Here is a 19,686-nt window from a genome sequence, read left to right as displayed (position 1 = left end):
CCGTCACCACCTGACATTGGCTGAAACCACTCCCGCGCACAGGGAGAAGCACCGGTGGCCATGCAGGGTTCAGAAGAGACACAGATGCCAGGAAAGTACATTTTGTGTGTGAGGGGCCCGGGCGTATGGGGAGGGGGGTCATTTCAGGGGTCGGCTAACCCCTTTAAAGGTCATGCACAATGCAGTGTAAATATTTTACCGTCATTCAAGGGCCATTGCCATTCATGGGATACCAAACGTTCTGGACAGCAAAGACACGGAGCATTAACATGATTGATAATACTCTTTGCCCCTCTGTGACCTTTTCGCTATAAAATCCCGGTGACAACTTTATCTCACTGTGATTTTGTAGTAAAAAGATCATAGTCAATCATGTTAATGCTCCGTGTCTCTGCCGTCCGGAACGGGGCTTGGTTCCCTTTCACGCAGTGGATTACCCGCACGGCCTCCGCTCGTGTGAAAGAGCCCTAAGGGAGAGAAAAAACAAAACATGGCAATTTTTATTTTTAAAGACACTGAAGCAAAATCACATCTGAATGGTCGAAAAAACTGCTTAAAAAGAAGGCAGGGACAGGACTTAGATGGTCACACAACTTTCCATAAATCAATAGTGCAAGCGACCACAAGAAACTTTGTAATATGTTTTAGCATTGAGAAATGTCTAGTTCTCCTGTTTACTAGCATCACTGCCCTTCACTTTAAAAATGGCTTTTCTCCATCCAGGACAGATCATATTACATGTCAAATGCAAGTCTATGGAGAGGGGAGGGTGGAGGAGTGAGCAGGAGCTGAAGAGAAACAAAGCCAAGCAGGACTGCACAGCTACATAGGAAGCTTATAGCTCAGCACACGCTTCGTTCACAAAAATACAGGTCAGGCTACTTTCACACTAGCGTTTTTTGCAGACCCGGCGTGGATCTGCAAAAACGCTTTCGTTACAATAATACAACCACATGCATCAGTCATGAATGGATCCGGTTGTATTGTCTTATATAGCCTTGACAGATATGTCATGACACAAATTGAAAGCCAATGGGCGGCGGATCCGTTTTCTTTTGTATCCGAGAAAACTGATCCATCCCCATTGACTTACATTGTGAGTCAGGACTGATCCGTCTTGCTCCACACCACATCGCGGACAGAAAAACGCTGCTTGCAACGTTATTCTGTCCGCGATGGGAGCGCAACCAAACATTTTGGTGCATTCCGTTTTGTTCAGTTTTGTCCCCATTGACAATGAACGGGGGACAAAACTGAAGCGTTTTCATCCGCTATTGAGATCCTATGACGGATCTCAATAGCAGAATTGAAACCGCTAGTGTTAGAGAAGCCTCAGTACTTCTCTGTAATGTCCTCCATTATCCTGGGGCTGCTGGAAGCTGAGTGACTGTGAAACAGGAAGGATATTCTCATCTACTTTCTGTGTGCAGTTGATGGCAGCTAGCCTCCACCCACCATGTCTGAGAGAACTGCAACCAGATATTCAGCATTGAAAACGGCTTTAATAAATATATATATATATATATATATATATGCCAGATATAAGTCACATATTGGCCAGAATTGGTGTCACTTCTCATGTACACACTGTACTATTGATTAATGCAATATGCTGAATGCTCTAAGGAGGAGGGGGGGGGGGGGGGGGAATCTATATTACTCCAGCCAGTTTTAATTACTAAAACTTCACAACCCCTTTAACCCCTTGCAACTATAGCTAATGTTTGCTGCTTGAGAGCCATAACTTTCTGTTGATGGAGGAACATGAGGGCTTTTAATGAAATCTTTTTGGGGATTTAATTTTTTTTAATTGTGTAAAATTATACAGTTTATAACCATTTAGAAAAAAAAATATATATATTTTTTAAATAAAATCCACAAACAGGTCGATTTAGAGTCGCACTAGGGGACTACAAAGTGCATGGTGATCACATTCTATATACTGTGTTCGTACACAGTATATGAAAGTCCTTATTGCCCGTCAGTAATAGTCTCTTTTAGGGACGCACCACAAGTGGACATACAGTTAAAGATGGTCCAGCCTGGACTAATACACCGTTATCCCTGGTTTATGGGCAGAGCACGAGCAGGACACCATATGGAGATCTTACATTCCTTTTGTCATGCACTGCCCCCTCTTTTCCAGTGTAAATTACAATAATTTTTTTTATAGCCATGGACAAACCAGTCCTATAGGTGAACAGTCCCACAGTTGCCAACAATTATAAGATTGGCACAGCCATGTACATTATGGTATAATAAAGAGAAGTAGCACAATCAAAAAAAATAAACCAGTCAAAAAAGAAATCTTTAATGGGGTGCCTTCCCCTCATCGTGGAATATAAGTGCTCTCATCTAGGGATCACATACAACAGAAATCATTACGTAAGTTTGAACCATTATTCACAGAGTGCAGCAGACAAGTCCGAACAGAAAAAAAAAAAAAGGAAAAAACGCAAAGTAATCCCCCTGGGATCTGTATAAGTGTGGACACCTACAGCGGCATTGTCCACGCAGGAGCTCAGTACTCGTCCAGGGTGTCCGCTCTAGGAATGGACAGGCCTCGTTCCTTCAGGGCCTGCACCTTCACCCTCTCGGCCTCCTGTTTGCTTTGCTGCTGCACGCGCTGCTCCTCTAAGATCTCCTCGATGGAGACCTGCAGTAATTGAGTGTCGCTCTCCTTCTCCAGGTCCTGTAGGGACACAAGAAGCGCAATCATTTAGACGATCCACTACTGTCCATGATCCGAGAAAACTGTGCCGATCATCTGGTGTGCATGGAGCAATTCTTTACGGACATGGGCCACATGAAACTCAGCACGACCGATCCTCATGTCCTCAGGGGACAAATACCGCCAGAGGTTACTGGCATCCACTTTCTTCCCCCTACCCGTTCAGAAGACATGCAGGAGCGAGTGTCTACATGGTGGCGCTGTTCTAAGGTGTATGGTGTATGAGAAATGGATGTTAAAAATGGCCCCCTTTCAAATGGTATGTGCGCTGTCGGTGAAAACGGACAAAATAGAACTATTTATTTGACATCCGTTCTTCACGGGCCTTCAAACAAATTGCTGTGTGAATAACCCCCCCAGACTTATTGTGGTTTTTGTTTCTATGGGGAAACAACTTTACAGAAGGTGCAGAATTGAACAAGCCATTGACATCCACACAACAGGTCAATTTCTGCAAGAGAATAGAAGACTAGAACATGTCCTATTATTTTCCACATTACAGACAAGTATAGTACTGCTCTATTCAGGGCCGGCCATTCCGCAAATGTGGAGTGCACACCCGGTATCCGCGTTTTGCGGATCAGTCGTTTGAGGACCGCAAAACAACAATGATCGCCATTGCACAGGCTGCAGAGAAAAGAAAATCCGTGACATAGATTGACATGCGGTGCGGAATTTAAAACCTCACCAGCTGCAATGCAAATTAATCAGTACGGTATATTAGATAGTTAGAAGACGGACATTATACTCTAAAGCTTGCAGTATGAAAAGCATTCAAAAAGAGAAGGCAGATAACATTTGTGGCCCCAAGCCCCTCTGTAATATAGGGGAGAGCAAACTCTCAATTAGAGCATTAAAAGGGTTGTCTGGGCTACAGCTATTGATGACCTATCCTCAGGAGAGGTCATCAGATCAGCACCCCCACCGATCAGTTGTTTTGGGCAGGTTCCAGAAACTATACAGTGTACAGAGTGGAAGCTGAAGGCTCCGTGCAGTGGTCGTTATGGGGTACTGCAGCTCAGCGCCCATTCAAGTGAACAGGAGCTAAGCTGCAATACGCCAGAAACGGCACCATGTACAAGCCTTCTGCTTCCGCTGTACACTATAGTTTTGGGCACCTGCCCAAACCGCTTACCACTTTATGGTGAATGAGTGCAGATCAGGTCTGAACCCGGACAACCCCATTAAAGGGGAGGTCTCACTTCAGTAAGTGGCATTTATTATGTAGAGAAAGTTACTACAAGGCACTTACTAATGTATTGTGATTGTCCATATTGCTTCCTTTGCTGGCTGGATTTATTTTTCCATCACATTATACACTTCTCATTGCCATGGTTACGACCACCCTGCAATCCATCAGTGGTGGTCGTGCTTGTACACTATAGGAAAATGCACCAGCCCATGTGCGCTCTCACGCTTTTTCCTATTGTTGTGCAGGCACGACCACCACTGATGGCTTGCAGGATGGTCATAACCATGGAAACAAGCAGTGTATAATGTGATGGAAAAATGAATCTAGGCAGCAAAGGAAGCAATATGGACAATCACAGTACATTAGTAAGTGCATTGTATTAACTTTCTCTACATAATAAATGCCAGCTACTGAAGTGAGAAAACCCCTTTAAGACCTCACGCACACAACCGTGTGCTGGCTGTGCCCACCGTCTGCGGACCTGTTCACCGTCTGCATCCATGATACGGTGTGCACACGGCCGATGCCCGTCTATTGTGGACCGCAATACAGGAATGGATCTGCTACAGTCATGTGCATGAGGCCTTCGTCTTTTCTACATCAGGATAAGACCTACCCTCAGAGGAGGACTATAAATGGGCAATCTGACAAGTTCAGCTTATTGGCGACACCAGGCATGCTGTGGAACGCTGGTTTTCTTCACCGATTACTTACTATTTCTCCAAGAAGGACCACATTTTCTCCTCGCACAACAAATATTCCCCTAGGAATATCCCCGTATTTCTTCCCAACGTGTATCCTTTCCACCGTCTGGTGCAGAACAAGATTCGCTAAAACACAAGTAAGGATGAGAGATCAGATCATCTGCCCTCAAAACACATTTCTACCTGGAGTCCTTACACAGTCTACAGCCTGGCGCCACATGACTATGTCCTGCAGCTGAAGGGTTTTTAAAGGGGTTGTCACAGACTGAAAAAAAGTGGTCTTTTTTTTCTCTCCCTCACACAGTGCTGCTCGTCCAAGACCTGTGTCTGGCATTGGACATAAGTCCCATCCACCTGAACACTAGGCACAGCTCATGGTCTAGATCAGGGATGCTCAACCTGCGGCCCTCCAGCTGTTGCAAAACTACAACTCCCAGAATGCCCAGACAGTCTACAGCTATCAGCAGGGCATGGTGGGAGTTGTAGTTTTACAACAGCTGGAGGGCCACAGGTTGAGCATCCCTGGTCTAGATAGTGAAAATTCACAGGTCCTAGGGACGCAATTTAGCCGATGCAGTCACAGGTTTCGAGGAAAATCTAATTCCAGACGCGCTGCTGTCAATTATGAGCACCTTTCCTTAAAACGCTGCATTTTGACGTCCCTCTATTATTCCATCCGGTAAGGAACAAACTAGATTTTTGTACTTACCATAATATCAGTTTCTCTTCTGTTCATTGGGGGACACAGGCTTGACCGTGGGTATAGCTGTTGCCACTAGGAGGCGACACGAAGCACAAAAGTGTGAGCTCCTCCCTTCAGCTATACTCCTCCTACAGGGACTAAGCTAAATCAGTTTGTGCAAAAGCAGTAGGAGAAGCACGACAAAAAACGGAAACCAAACTCTGTACAAACCCAGAACCACACAGGCCAGAAAAAGCCCGTAACAAGAGAGAACGGGTGGGAGCTGTGTCCCCCAATGAACAGAAGAGAAACAGATTTTACGGCAAGTACAAAAATCTAGTTTTCTCATCCATATCATTGGGGGGACACAGGCTTGACCATCGGACGTTACAGAGCATTCCCAAGGGTGGGCCATAAATGGATCCGGCCAATCAGAGAACCGCCGTCTGCAAAACTCTACGCCCCAGAGAAGCGTCAGAAGACGCCAAGGTGTTTGTACTCTGTACAATTTGGAAAAGGTGTGCAAAGATGACCAGGTAGCGGCCTTACACACCTGAAGGGCCCAAGCCCCATGATGCACTGCCCAAGAGGCCCCCACTGCCCGAGCAGAATGAGCAGTAACCCGGAAGGGTGGGGCCCGGTCACCGACACGGTACGCTTCCACAATGGCCAAATAAATCCATCGGGAAATGGGAATTTTGGATGAAGCCAGCCCTCGTCTCGGCCCCTCTGGAATGACGAATAATAAATCCATCTGTCGGAAAGAGGACGTCTGAGACAGATACAGTCATGTGAAAAAATTAGGACACCCTTTGAAAGCATGTGGTTTTTTGTAACATTTTTAATAAATGGTTATTTCATCTCCGTTTCAACAATACAGAGAGATTAAAGTAATCCAACTAAACAAAGAAAACTGAAGAAAAGTCTTTTCAAGATCTTCTGTAAATGTCATTCTACAAAAATGCCTATTCTAACTGAGGAAAAAGATAGGACACCCTCACATGTATTCCCTCTTAAATTGGCTCAGATCTCACACAGGTATATCACACCAGGTGCACATAATTAGTAGATCGTTACTCTGCATGTTGAATGAGGCTTGCCCTATTTAAACCTCAGACATTTAGTTTGGTGTGCTCCTGACTGTTGAAGTGAGAGTGAGCACCATGGTGAGAGCAAAAGAGCTGTCAGAGGACTTCAGAAAAAAGATTGTAGCAGCCTATGAGTCTGGGAAGGGATTTAAAAAGATCTCAAAAGATTTTGAAATCAGCCATTCCACTGTCCGGAAGATAGTCTACAAGTGGAGGGCTTTCAAAACAACTGCCAACATGCCCAGGACTGGTCGCCCCAGCAAGTTCACCCCAAGAGCAGACCGCAAGATGCTAAAAGAGGTATCCAAAAACCCTAAAGTGTCATCTCGAGAACTACAGCAGGCTCTGGCTACTGTTGATGTAGAAGTACATGCCTCTACAATCAGAAAGAGACTGTACAAGTTTAACTTGCATGGGAGGTGTGCAAGGAGGAAACCTTTGCTTTCCAAGAGAAACATCGAGGCCAGACTGACATTTGCCAGCGATAAAGTTGACAAAGACCAGGACTTCTGGAATAATGTTCTTTGGACAGATGAGTCCAAAATTGAATTATTTGGACACAACAGCAGAGGACATGTTTGGCGTAAACCAAACACAGCATTCCAAGAAAAGAACCTCATACCAACTGTGAAGCATGGAGGTGGAAGTGTCATGGTTTGGGGCTGCTTTGCTGCAGCAGGACCTGGTCAGCTCACCATCATAGAATCCACGATGAATTCTACTGTGTATCAGAAGGTGCTTGAAGAACATGTGAGACCATCAGTTAGAAAATTAAAGCTGAAGCGGAACTGGACCATGCAACATGACAATGACCCAAAACATACTAGTAAATCAACCAAAGATTGGCTGAAAAAGAAGAAATGGAGAGTCCTGGAATGGCCAAGTCAAAGTCCAGATTTGAATCCCATTGAGATGCTGTGGGGTGACTTGAAAAGGGCTGTACGTGCAAGAAACCCCTCAAACATCTCACAGCTGAAAAAGTTCTGCATTGAGGAGTGGGGTAAAATTTCCTCAGACCGATGTCGAAGACTGGTAGATGGCTACAAGAACCGTCTCACTGCAGTTATTTCAGCCAAAGGAGGTAACACTCGCTATTAGGGGCAAGGGTGTCCTATCTTTTTCCTCAGTTAGAATAGGCATTTTTGTAGAATGACATTTACAGAAGATCTTGAAAAGACTTTTCTTCAGTTTTCTTTGTTTAGTCGGATTACTTTAATCTCTCTGTATTGTTGAAACGGAGATGAAATAACCATTTATTAAAAATGTTACAAAAAACCACATGCTTTCAAAGGGTGTCCTAATTTTTTCACAAGACTGTAGATGCGAACGGCCCGAACCAAATCCAGAGTGTGGAGTGACTGCTTACGAGGAGGAGACTGAACAGGACAAAAAGGGAGAATGATCTCTTCATTGAGATGGAATGCTGACACAACCTTCGGAAGGAAGGACTGGACCGGACGAAGGACTACCTTGTCCTGATGGAGGATAAAGAAGGGCGACAGACAGGAAAGAGCCGCGAGTGCGACACCCTACAGATGGAAGTGATTGCCACCAAAAAGGCCACCAAGAAGGACAGGAAGCGAAGGGACACCTACTGCAAAGGCTTAAACGGAGAGAACTGGAGAGCGCTGAGCACAAGATTAGGAGGATTCAACGGATGACGGAAAGATGGCGCAGCATGCGCAACTCCCTGCAGAAATGTCCAAACCGCAGAAAGCAAGTTCCGCCGAAAAAGAATGGAAAGGGACGAAACTTGCCTTTTGAGGGAACTGAGAGCCAGCCCCAAGTCCATGCCCAACTGCAGGAAAGACAAGAGTCTTGGCAATGAAAACCAAATGGGATAGATCCGGGAGGACGACGGCTTCCTAGCACGAATTATGGTCTGGACAACAGCATCCGAGAAACCCTGAGCCCTTAGTACGGCGGCTTTAACAGCCTCGCCGTTAAATGTAGAGACCCTAAATTCGGGTGTAAGATCGGTCCCCTGTGACAAGAGGTCCTCCCGAAGGGGAAGACGCCAGGGTTAGTCGGCGAGGAGGGAGACTAGGGATGCGTGCCAAACTGTGTGGCCAGTCCAGGGCCACGAGAATGAAGGACAGACCTTCGGACCTGATTTTCCAGAGAAGACACGGAATGAGCGGAAGAGAAGGGAACACGTGATCTAGTGGACGCAGTTCACGTTTCCTTACAAGGTTGTCCGACGCCCGAGTGAGAGGGTCCTTGGACCTCACAATGAAGTTCTCTACCTTGCGGTTGAAGTGGGAAACCATGAGATCCACATCCGGGCAACCCCATCACAACGTGAGAAAGACCTATGGATGCAGAGCCCATTCATCGGGATCGAGTATCTCTCAGCTGAGAAAGTCAGTGATCCAGTTGTCGACGACGAGGATATGAACTGCCGACAGAGCTGGGACATGGCTCTCCGCCCAGGAGAGGATGAACGCTGCTTCCTACATGGCTGCAGGGCTCAGGGTGCCGCCCTGCTGATTTAGATACGCGACTGCGTGGAGTTGTCGGACTGAACCCAAACTGGATACCCCGCAGACGGTCCGTCCAATGAACCAGAGACAAATTCCACAATATTGATCGGAAAGTAGCGTTCCTCGCAGGACCAGATGCTCTGGACCGAGAGATTGTCCAGAACTCCCCCTCAGCCCCGGAGACAGGCGTCAGTCTTCAACACCATCAAGCGGAGGGGAAGGAAGGAGCGGCCCGATGTCAGCATCGGAGACATCAACCACCACTGAAGGTCTCAGCGAGTCGGGACAGAAAGACGGATGAGTCGATCCAGGGAGGCTGGGGAACGGTCCCAAATGGTCAGAATGTGCCACTGAAGAGCCCTGGTATGGAACTGAGCATAGGGCACTGCTTCGAAGGAAGAGACCATGTGGCCCAGAGCCCTCATGCAATGGGAAGAGGCTGAGGCTGCAACAAAGAGGATCTGACGACAGAGTGGAGAGTTTGTCTAGGGGCAAGAATATCTTAGCCCGATTGGTGTCCAACAGCATGCCCAGAAACATCAGCTGCCGAGATGGGTAAAGACATGACTTTGATAGTTCAGAACCCACCCGAAGTGTTCCAGGGTGTCAGACGATGCGTAGGCTGTCTGCTGTTGCTTGGAATGACGGACCCTTGAACAGAATATCGTCCAAGTACAGAATCGCCACTATCCCCCTGGCATGAAGCAGATCCATGACTGAGGCCAAAATCTTGGTAAAGACCGTGGGAGCTGTGGCAAGACCGAACGGGAGGGCCACAAACTGGTAATGAAAAGGTCCCACTGCGAACCGAAGATATTTCTGGTGACCAACGCAGATGGGAACATGGAGGTAGGCGTCCTTGATGTCTATCGAGGACAGGTACTCCCCCAGGTCCATGGATACAATGACCGAACGCGGGGACTCCATCCGGAAGCGGCCGAGCCAAAGGAATCGGTTGAGGGCTTTGAGGTCTAGGATGGGACAGACCGTACCCTCCTTCTTGGGGACTACAAAGAGATTAGAGTATAATCCGCGAAAACGGTCTTGAGGCGGAAACTCAACAATCACTCCCTGCCGCAGAAAAAAAAAGGAATGGGCAGAGGAGGGAGAGGTCAGGGGAGACTAGCGGGGGGGAAAAAAAAAAAAAAAAGTGGGGGGGCCGAGGTGGGGACTGGAAGTCCAGTTTGTAACCCTCCGAGATGACTTCTCGCACCCAGGCATCCGAGATGTCAGCTAGCCAGACATGCTGGAACAGATGAAGACGACCTCCCACTTGACTGGGGGCGCTAGAGACCATACGTCATGCAGAGCCCTGGGGGTATAGGGCTTGGAGCCCTGCTGGCGAGGACACCAGGGAGGGCAAGGCTTGAAAGATGGCTTGCGCTTCTGCTCTGGGGCAGATTTGTTCGGCTGGCCGCTTCGGGCTGGAGGAACTCCGAAAAAAAGAGGTCTGCGCTTTTTTGACCTCTTGAAGCCCGTACTGCTCTGCAGCAAATGGGTGCTTTTACCGCCCCCCCCCTCTAGCATCAGAGATCATCTCATCCAGACGCTTGCCGAAAAATCTGCTACCTGCAAAGGGGAGGGACGTCAAGGCCCGTTTAGAAGCATTATCAACCGCCCAGCAAGATAGCCACAGGGTATGGCAAATAGTCACCAAAAGGGCTGAAGAGCGGGCCAAAAGCACGGCCCCGTCCAGAGAGGCCTCACAGATGTAAGAACTAGTGTGGGAAAGTTGCACTGCCATATCAGAAAGTTCCTCTGAGGAGTCCCCAGAGGAGAGGCCCTGACGTAGCTTGTTTGCCCACTCGGCCATAGCCTTGTTAACCCATAGAGGCAAAAACCGAATGCAGGGCAGTTCCAACTGCTTAAAAAAAAGATTTGGCAAAACATTCCAATTTCTTATCCCTGTGGTCCGAAAAGGAAGCCCCATCCGCCATAGGCAAGGTGGTATTTTTAGCCAGGCGGGATACCGGAGGGTCAATAGGAGAGGATGACCACTTCTTTGTGAAATCCTCTGAAAAAGGGATATAAGACGTCTAAACGTTTCGGCAAAGCAAAACGCCTGTCAGGGAAGTTCCATTCCTTGGAAAGGGAGGAATAAAACTCTGGGTGGTTGGGGTAAACTTTTGGCAAGCGACAGGAATCGCCTGAAGGAAAAACTAGAAACGGCAGATGAGGGCATAGGGTCCTCAACCTGTAAGGTTTCTATAACCGCTGCAATGAGATTGTCTACCATAGTGGACAGTTTGGAACACTGTATTTGGTGAGGGGCATAGCAGTCCCTCGGCATACACACTGGTCCTCCGGTGAGACAAAGTCAGCGTCTGACAACTTTGCCCTTGGAACATGCCTCTTCTAATGAAAATGCGTTGGAGCGAGACTCCCTATGAGGTGGAGGAAACTGGGGACGCAGACGCCCTTCGAGGAGAGAGCGGTCTGGCCAGTTTTACAGACGCCCCGGCATTTCCACAATGGCCCTGTTGGAATGGGAAACGTCCTGCACCATCTTAGAGAGCGCACCCACTCCGGCTCTACCATGGGCTGGGCAAGGGGGGAAAGGGACAGGGTCAGAGCCACTTGGTGGTGGAGCAGAGCACAAGGAGCAGAGGGGAACCAACTGAACGGATGGGAATTTTGAGCGATAAGAGGCACATGCAAAATGTCACACTGAAGTGACTGACGGCTTTGGGGCCTGGGTTCGGACATAGCGAGTACCTGTAGTGAAAGGTAGGAGGGCTAAAGTTAGACCCTGTAGGAATGGGAGAAAGAGCTTACCCGGCCTGTGTCCTTACTGCAGCGCTGGCGCACCAACTGACTCCCCTTAGAGGTCTCTCCCCCCCCCCGGGTGAGAAGTGCCGTCCGGGTGAGAAGTGCCCGCAGCGAGTGGATCAGAAGTAGGCCGCAGTCGAAGCCGGGGCCTCAAATACAAGCGGCCCGGGCGGAGGGGTCTTTGTTTGGGCCAGAAAGAAGCTTGGCAAGCACAGAGGGCTTCCCTTCAACCCCCCACCGGCGAGCTTTACACGCAGCCGTTAACCCTTTCCCCGGCTGGGGGGGGGGGGGGGGGGGGACAAGGTTTCATGGGGCCATCCACAGCAAGTAACCTGAAAAGGGTAGGGGGAAAAAATAAATAAAAAATAAGCGGGTTTGGAGCAAGTAATACTTACCCATCTGGCGTGTTCTGCTCCCCTGGTTCACCACCTTCGGTGGGCGGCCCCTTGGGGAGGGCAGCTACACCGGAAACAGAGGGGACTTGTTGTGGGCGGCCGTGGTGACCCGAAGGCTGGCGGGATGCAGAGGCTTTAGGAACATCTGGTCTTCTGGAGACCAGGAAGGAGCAGGGGGCTTGGGAACCCCCTGGTCTCCCGTCTCCTGGGTGTGAGTGCAGGCAGATAGGACTGCCTGAGATCCTGCTAGAAGAAAAGAAAAATCAGCAGACCTGCAAAGCTGGGAGGTCTGCCTCCTACACTGATTTAGCTTAGTCCCTGTAGGAAGAGTATAGTTGGAGGGAGGAGCTCACACTTTTGTGCTTAGTGTCGCCTCCTACTGGCAGCAGCTATACCCATGGTCAAGCCTGTGTCCCCCAATGATACGGATGAGAAACATGGATTGTTAAAATAGGGTACACACTTACACGTCCGCGCTACGAGAAGCGGCAATCCAACAGGAGGAGAATGAAGATAAAGCACCTAATGACCCCAATCTATACCTAGAGCACCAAGAAAATGGAAACGCATCACCAAAGGGTGTTTGAGAACGGCCTCCAACTTGGATGTTGCCCAGACGAGAGTTGGGGGTTCTCCATCTCTCCCGCCTCCCCCATACACATTCAGTTTGGCTGAGCATGGATGTACAGTATATCAATGGGGAGAGAGGAGACCGACACAGCCAGACCCCTCTGGCGGAAGCTTATCTCCTGGGAGAATGACTGGACTGCATGCAGATCTCCACTATCGTGTGATCGTTGCCTGGAACAAATATAAGGTGGTGGTTTTTAACCCTTAGTGGTACTCAGAGCTAATTAAAACCACATAACATCTGAAAAAACACTGCGCCCTCGGGAGACCCCACCCCCCCCCTCTCCGCAATAGGCCATTTGCATTACAAATGTTTAAGTTACAGCAATTTTCCTGCCGTCATTTGAATAACAATCAGTCACATCACAAGGCTTCCTGCTAAAAGGAGCGACTGGGAATAACGCGACCAGGAAGTCTTCAAGGCAATGGCATGAGTCATTAAAGAGGTTCTCCGGTTTATTATTAGGGAAGGCTCTGGTCGGGATTCCTGCCTTTTGGTCAGAGCAGAGAGCGGTTATAAACCTATAATATAATCATCTCACCCTCCGTACAATACAAGCAACCCACTGAAGTGAATAAACAGTGTGTAATGTTTAGCCTCGCCTGTGGCGGCGCTGCAGGATAAATGAACGCCCACTACCAAGTCTCCCCCACAGATTACAGCGGATCGCTGGGGGTCACTTATCAGCTTGTGTCTAGTAGCCCTCCTACCAAGTAGGAAGTCAGAGGGCATTGAAATAAAAAATAAATAAAAAATTAGCTCCTATTTTAATGGGTCTGAAACCCCTTTAAAAGGGTCCTTATTAAAAATACTCAGCCGCTCTGTCACAAAGGGTTGGCGATAAGGGCTCATTCACACTGCTGTATGAAGTAGTCTGCATCTGTTCCCCAATTCTGCAGAATGGGTGAGGACCCATTCATTTCAACAGGCCGCAAAAGATACGGACAGCACACCGTGTGATGTCATCATCCGTAGTTCCGTTCCGTGGCCCCACAGAAAAGATAGAGCATGTCCTATTCTTGTCCGCAATTGCAGACAAGAAGAGGCATTTTCTTTTATAGCGGAGGCAGTGTGTGGTCCGCAGACGGGCCGGTGTCCGTGTTTTGCAGATCATGTGACTGCAGCCTTATCTGTGGGATTCTCAACCCATGTAAAGAGCCCTTAAAGCCACATTCTTAGCTTTAAAAAGGTGAGAACTGCGCTATAATCCTTGGAGAACCCCTTTAAGACTAAAATACTACAACTGTCTACAAAAGACCTTACAAATATATCACAATAGGACAAAAATTACTATGGAAATAATAGTGTTAATTAACCATTAGATGACATGTCAAAAGATATCATGGCATCGGTAGGATAGCGGGTGCAGGGAACATTAAAGGGGGTACCGGTTTCATTTACAGAAGGAACAGTAGATCCTCTGATTCTGCTGCAATAAGGAAGTCGTCTAAATAAGGGACAACTAATATTCCCTTCAGATGTAGGTCCGCTACCGCATCTGCCATTACCTTGGAGAAGACTCTCGGGGCTGACGTAAGGCCAAATGGGAGGACCTGGAACTGGAAGTGATGTACTACTGTCTGACCGAACTGCAAATCTGAGGTATCTTTGGTGATCTCTGCAAATTGGAATGTGGTAGTATGCATCGGTGAGATCTAGAGTTGCCATAAAGATGTTTCTTTTTAATAGACCGATCGTGGATTTTATACTCTCCATCTTGAAACGCTTGTAAAGCAGATGATGGTTCAGCCCTTTTAGATTTATAATGGCTCTGTAATAGCCGTTCGGCTTTTTTAAAAGGAATATAGGGGAATAATATCCTGTTCCTTCTTCCCCCGGGGGGACTGGAACTATGGCTACTTTCTGCAATAAGATCTTTACCTGGTCTAGGATTAAGGACTGGACCGATCTGGTTTTTCCGGTAATCTGAAAAACATCCTAGGGTAGAGCGAAAAATTCTAGCCTTAGGCCTGACGAAATTACGTCCAGCACCCACGGAGAGCTGGAAATATTTCTCCAGGCCTGGACGAAATCCTTTAACCTTCCTCCTACCCTGCCTCTGGCGTCATTGTTTAGATGATTTTTGGGAAGAATCTGAGGGGTTGAATAAAAACCCTTTTCCTCTTCCCCTCCCCAAACACCATCGGGGCGAGAAATCTCTTTTTTTCTGATCCTGCCTGCCTCTTGATGCTGCAGGAAAGTTTTGTTTTTGACAAAATTTTCTCGGGTCAGAGGGAAAACCCTTTTTATCCGTGGCCTTTTCTAAAATGTCATCCAGGACCGATCCGAACAATCTATCTCCTTCACAACTTATTTTTTAGATGCAGTGTCCCCTGCCCAAGACCTCAGCCACACTGCTCTTCTGGTGGCATTTGAGAGGGCCGCTGATCTGGCTGCCAGTTTAACCGTATCTACCGAGGCATCCGCTAAAAAGTTTGCCGCCTGCTTAAGCATTGGTAAGGAGGCCACGATATCTTCTCTGGGGTTCCCTGCCACTAGGTGTTCCTCGAACTGGCTTATTAACATGGATCTGGCCGTGTAAGTGGAAGCTACACTAGGCCTTAGGATGGACATAGAGGCTTCCCAGGATTTTTTCAGTAACGCCTCACCTTTTTTGTCCATAGGGTCTTTCAGCAGACCTAAATCTTCAAAGGGTAGCGCTGATTTTTTTGTAATTTTTGCAACTGGGGCATCTACCTTTGGACACTTATCCCAAAAGGCTGTATCTTCCTCTACAAAAGGGTATTTTCTTTTTAGGACTCTAGAAACCCCAGATCTTTTTTCTCGGTCGACCCATTCCTTATTAATTAATCCCGTTATATTGCAGTGAAGGGGAAAAACTCTTTTCCTTTTTTTCTCCTTTTTACAGATGGAACATTTTTTGACCCGCTGCGAAGATTCCGCTGATTTCTGAGCCTCCCTGACCTAGGAGATACATAAGAGTGCTCTTTCAGAAAAGGGGGCCGCCCCGGAACATAAAAAGTTAGACCCTTACCCTGGTGCAAGTAAAAGACTGCTTCTGACCAAAAGAGGGGTGCACAGATAAGGAGAGCAATCGTTTTAACCTCCAAAGGAGGCTGTCTTACCGGGCTGCCACTTTTTGCTGGGTCTGCAGGCCTGCGAATCGTATCCTCTCCTGGTGCCGACATAGCTGAATCATCTGCTGCACCGAGGACGCCAAGCAAATCTCCACGCTCGTTCTCTAGGGGAAATTGCGTCAGAGCTCCGACTGCAAGTGAGTCAAGCTCACGTGACCCGCGAGACTTCGCACGGGCACGCCGCCCGGGACCGTCCCCACCGGAGGACTTATGTCTAGCAGTCAGGAAGGGCCGTACTGCGCCCCGCCCGGAGTTCCTCTTGCTGACCGGGCGCTCTTACAAAGGACCAGACGTTCTCCCACAGGAGGATCTCCACGTACTCCCAGAGGGACAGGAAACAACTGGAGCATGTAAGGGGAGGGGACTATTTAAAGATCTCCATGTTTCCTGCCCCTGGGGAGGCGGGGTATCCTCCTGTTACATGCCGCTGTGGGGGCATTTGGAAATAAATAAAATCTTTGTAAAATATTAATTTTCTCTTTTTATTGCCTTATTCTAACCCCTATAACTCTTTAATATTTATGTCTATAGAGCTATGTAGCGGGGCTCGTTTTTTGTGGGACAATCCGTACTTCATTTTAAAGTGATTGCCTTTTTTGTAAAAAAAAATAAAAATAATAATTAAAAAAAATAAATAAAAATATCGCACAATTTTAATTTCATCTTCTGTTATGCCATGCATTTTTTGGATGCAGCGATGCCCATGTTTTTTTTTTGTTTCTTTTTATTTTGGGGAAATGGGTGTGATTTGAACTTTTCTATTTCACCGTCTTCCAATACAGTGCTGCCACCTGCAGGCCTGTATTGGAATATATCAGTGATAGGTATCGGAGCCTGCTTGAGGCTCCGAGCTATCACTGGCATATAACAGCTTCCCCGATCTCAGCTTAGAAATGGCTGTTGCGGGAGCGTGTGGTTAAGTGTACGCGATTGGCCTTATGGCTGATCACAGACATTAGCCCCAGGCCTCTGCTGTTTCAAACCTAGAGGCTATGGTGCTCGCTAGTGGGCGCCACCTTTAAAGTGACAACTTCAGCTGCACATGTCCCGCGGAGATCGCAAAGGAGTTTATGTCACACAACCCAAATAAAGGGACAGATGAGCAAAGTCCCCATCTTTACAGGATGGCAGCAAATTGGCTGACTTACCAGTGATGGCTCCTAACCTGAAGCATAGATCTGCCAGGAGTCTGGGAAAGCTGAATGACCTCCATCAAGCTACATGTAATAACAAGCCCAATGGCCGTCACCCAGCTTTCCCAGAAACGTCATCAAGAAAAAGCAGAATTTTAGTTCCATATTCAAACGCCACTCACGCCCTCGTCTATCTACAATGTCTAGCACGCCCTAAGAGCAGAAGGGCATGCTGGGAGTTGTAGTTTTGCGACTGCCAAGAGACCAAAGTTTAAAAGAAATAAAACCTTCAAGACACTCACCAAACTGGTCAATGCTTCTCAAGTATCCAATAAGAGTTCTCCCATCTCGGAGTAGGACCAAGTGTTTTTCTGAAACAAACAAATGTACAGTCATTATATAAGGGTGGACCACCGAGTGGAGAGGGGGGTGCAGAGACCTGCCCTCAATATCAGATCAGCAGGAGTCCGACTACCAGCACCCCCGCCGATCAGCTGTCTGCGGGCTTTTCATACTATACCAAGCACAGCGCCATACTTTGTGTAGTGGCTGTGCTTGGTACTACAGCATAAACCCATTCACTTGAATGTGACCGAGCTGCATAAAGGTCATGTGACCGATGGACATGATTTTACTGGCCTTTTGAAACAGCCGACGGGTGGGGGTGGGGGTGCAGGGTGTCCGACCCTTCCCCACCGAACAGATCTTGATCCTGACAGTAGGCGGAAAACACATCTGAACTTGCCCCCAACACAGGATCCCACCCCCATCCTTGGGGGGACAAGGTGATGCAGCTTGCATGTTTTCAGATACAAATCGGAAGCTGAAGTGACAACAACCCCTCCCGTGGTGGGATCCCATAACCCGAGCGGTCGGCTGTAACCTGTGGGGGAGGAAGGACCTGACAGTAAGTAGTCCGTTTCCCCTCGGCGTCACCAGAGGAAATAACGCATTACACACACATTGAAATGCATGAATGTGATAGATGCCCTGAAACGTTGTAGCCCCCCTCTGCTCTAATTGATGTGGACCCCTCCTCTAATACCCTGAATTCCTTAAAGGGGTCGTCTCATTTCAGCAAACTGCATGTATCATGGAGAGAAAGTTACTACAAGGCACTTACTAATGTATTCTGATTCTCCATATTCCCTTCTTTGCTGGCTGGACCCATTTATCCAATCACATTATACACTGCTCGTTTCCATGGTTATGACCACCCTGCAATCCAGCAGCGGTGGTCGTGCTTGCACACTACAGGAAAAAGCACCAGCCTCTTTGGTGGCTGGGACCGTTGGAGCGCACATAGACTGGTGCTTTTTCCTATAGTGTACAAGCACAACCGCTGCTGGATTGCTGGGTGGTCATAACCATGGAAACGAGCAGTGTATAATGTGATGGAAAAATGAATCCAGCCAGCAAAGGAAGCAACATGGAGAATCACAATACATTAGGAAGTGCCCTGTATTAACTCTCTCTACATGATAAATGCCACTTACTGAAGTGAGACGACCCCTGTAAGTTCCACTTCACAGGACAGATAGTAAAGGGGTTCTGCACTTTCATTAACTGATGATTTATCCTCTGGATAGATCATCAGCATCTGATCGGCGGGGGTCTGACACCCGGGACCCCCGCCAATCAGCTGTTTGAGAAGGCAGCGGCGCTCCAGCAGCACCACGGCCTTCTCACTGTTTACCGCCGGCCCAGTGACGTCACGACTAGTATTAACTAGCTTGGGCGCGGCTAAGCTCCATTCAAGTGAACAGAGCTTAGCCGCGCCCACGCTAGTTAATACTAGTCGTGACGTCAGTGGGCCGGCGGTAAACAGTGAGAAGGCCGTGGTGCTGCTGGAGCGCCGCTGCCTTCTCAAACAGCTGATTGGCGGGGGTCCCGGGTGTCAGACCCCCGCCGATCAGATGCTGATGATCTATCCAGAGGATAAATCATCAGTTAATGAAAGTGCAGAACCCCTTTAATGTAGATTCCGCTCCAACACGCTGGCGGCAGCCACGCACGTGTCCACAGCGTTCACGGATTACCGCCAATCAATGGGGGCAAAACCGCAATTGCGCCAGTGGCACCAAAAAACTGCCGTTGCGAAATTCGTTGTGTGAACGGGCCGGGGCCTATATGAAAATGGGCTTTCCAAGTTAGATAAAGGATACGTAGCATGGTACATGGGTAGGTGGGCTCCCTAGTCTGATGCCATACTCTACCCTGTCCATAGGGGGCAGCAAGTGTCTATGTCTGGTCACCAAGTAAATGGGGCTAACAGACAACATCCAGTTTTCTGGGTCAGAATTCGTTGTCACTTCCCTTCCCCCACTCTTCTAAGAAGACAAGAAGCGATATACATTACAGCCAGCAGGGGGCGACAGGGAGCAAAGAATTAGGCGCCATCAGACACACACACACAGCAGACAGTAAGCACATCACACCAGGGCAGGAGGTTGTTATGGCAACCGTACTTCTTACACACACCACAGGAGTCAGGAAGAGCAGGGCACCCGTGCCATATACTGACTGTCAATATCCTCTATGAGGCTTGCTGTCCCCGGCATATAATTCATTCTTTCTTCCGCCCCCCTGCTTGGGGCAAACCCTCACACGGGACACCTCGTCAATAAGCCGACCGGAAACACCGCCATCTTTAAACAGAATTACATCCGGCGCATAGGTAGCCAAATATAAACACCACATGACGTCATACTCTCGCTCCCGGCTGAATGGGCGTGGTTACACGGCTGTCATTTATCACTGCGCCGATTGGACAGTAGACA

At 48.1% G+C, this 19,686-nt stretch overlaps 1 protein-coding gene across 1 annotated transcript; it reads right to left on the bottom strand.

The window, feature by feature from the left end:
- Positions 1-2,281: 2,281 nt before the first annotated feature.
- LSM1 (LSM1 homolog, mRNA degradation associated) lies at positions 2,282-19,568 on the bottom strand. The gene is made up of 4 exons (XM_040414745.1): positions 19,431-19,568; positions 17,209-17,277; positions 4,638-4,753; positions 2,282-2,692 (listed from the first exon to the last, which is right to left on the bottom strand). Exons 1-4 carry the CDS (start codon positions 19,474-19,476, stop codon positions 2,522-2,524), a joined length of 402 nt encoding a protein of 133 aa, XP_040270679.1. The 5' UTR covers positions 19,477-19,568; the 3' UTR covers positions 2,282-2,521.
- Positions 19,569-19,686: the final 118 nt, after the last annotated feature.

Source organism: Bufo bufo, chromosome 1 (genome assembly GCF_905171765.1).
Source record: "Bufo bufo chromosome 1, aBufBuf1.1, whole genome shotgun sequence".
NCBI lineage: Eukaryota > Metazoa > Chordata > Amphibia > Anura > Bufonidae > Bufo > Bufo bufo.
Note: the sequence above shows the minus strand (reverse complement) of the source record. Positions and strands in the feature narration are given on the sequence as shown.

Coding starts and splice junctions, on each gene's coding strand:
- LSM1 (XM_040414745.1), bottom strand. CDS start 19,476: ATGAATTATATGCCGGGGACAGCAAGCCTCATAGAGGATATTGACA. Junction 17,278..19,430: donor CCTCATAGAGGATATTGACA/GTCAGTATATGG, acceptor TGTTTGTTTCAG/AAAAACACTTGGTCCTACTC. Junction 4,754..17,208: donor GAGAAGCATTGACCAGTTTG/GTGAGTGTCTTG, acceptor CTTGTGTTTTAG/CGAATCTTGTTCTGCACCAG.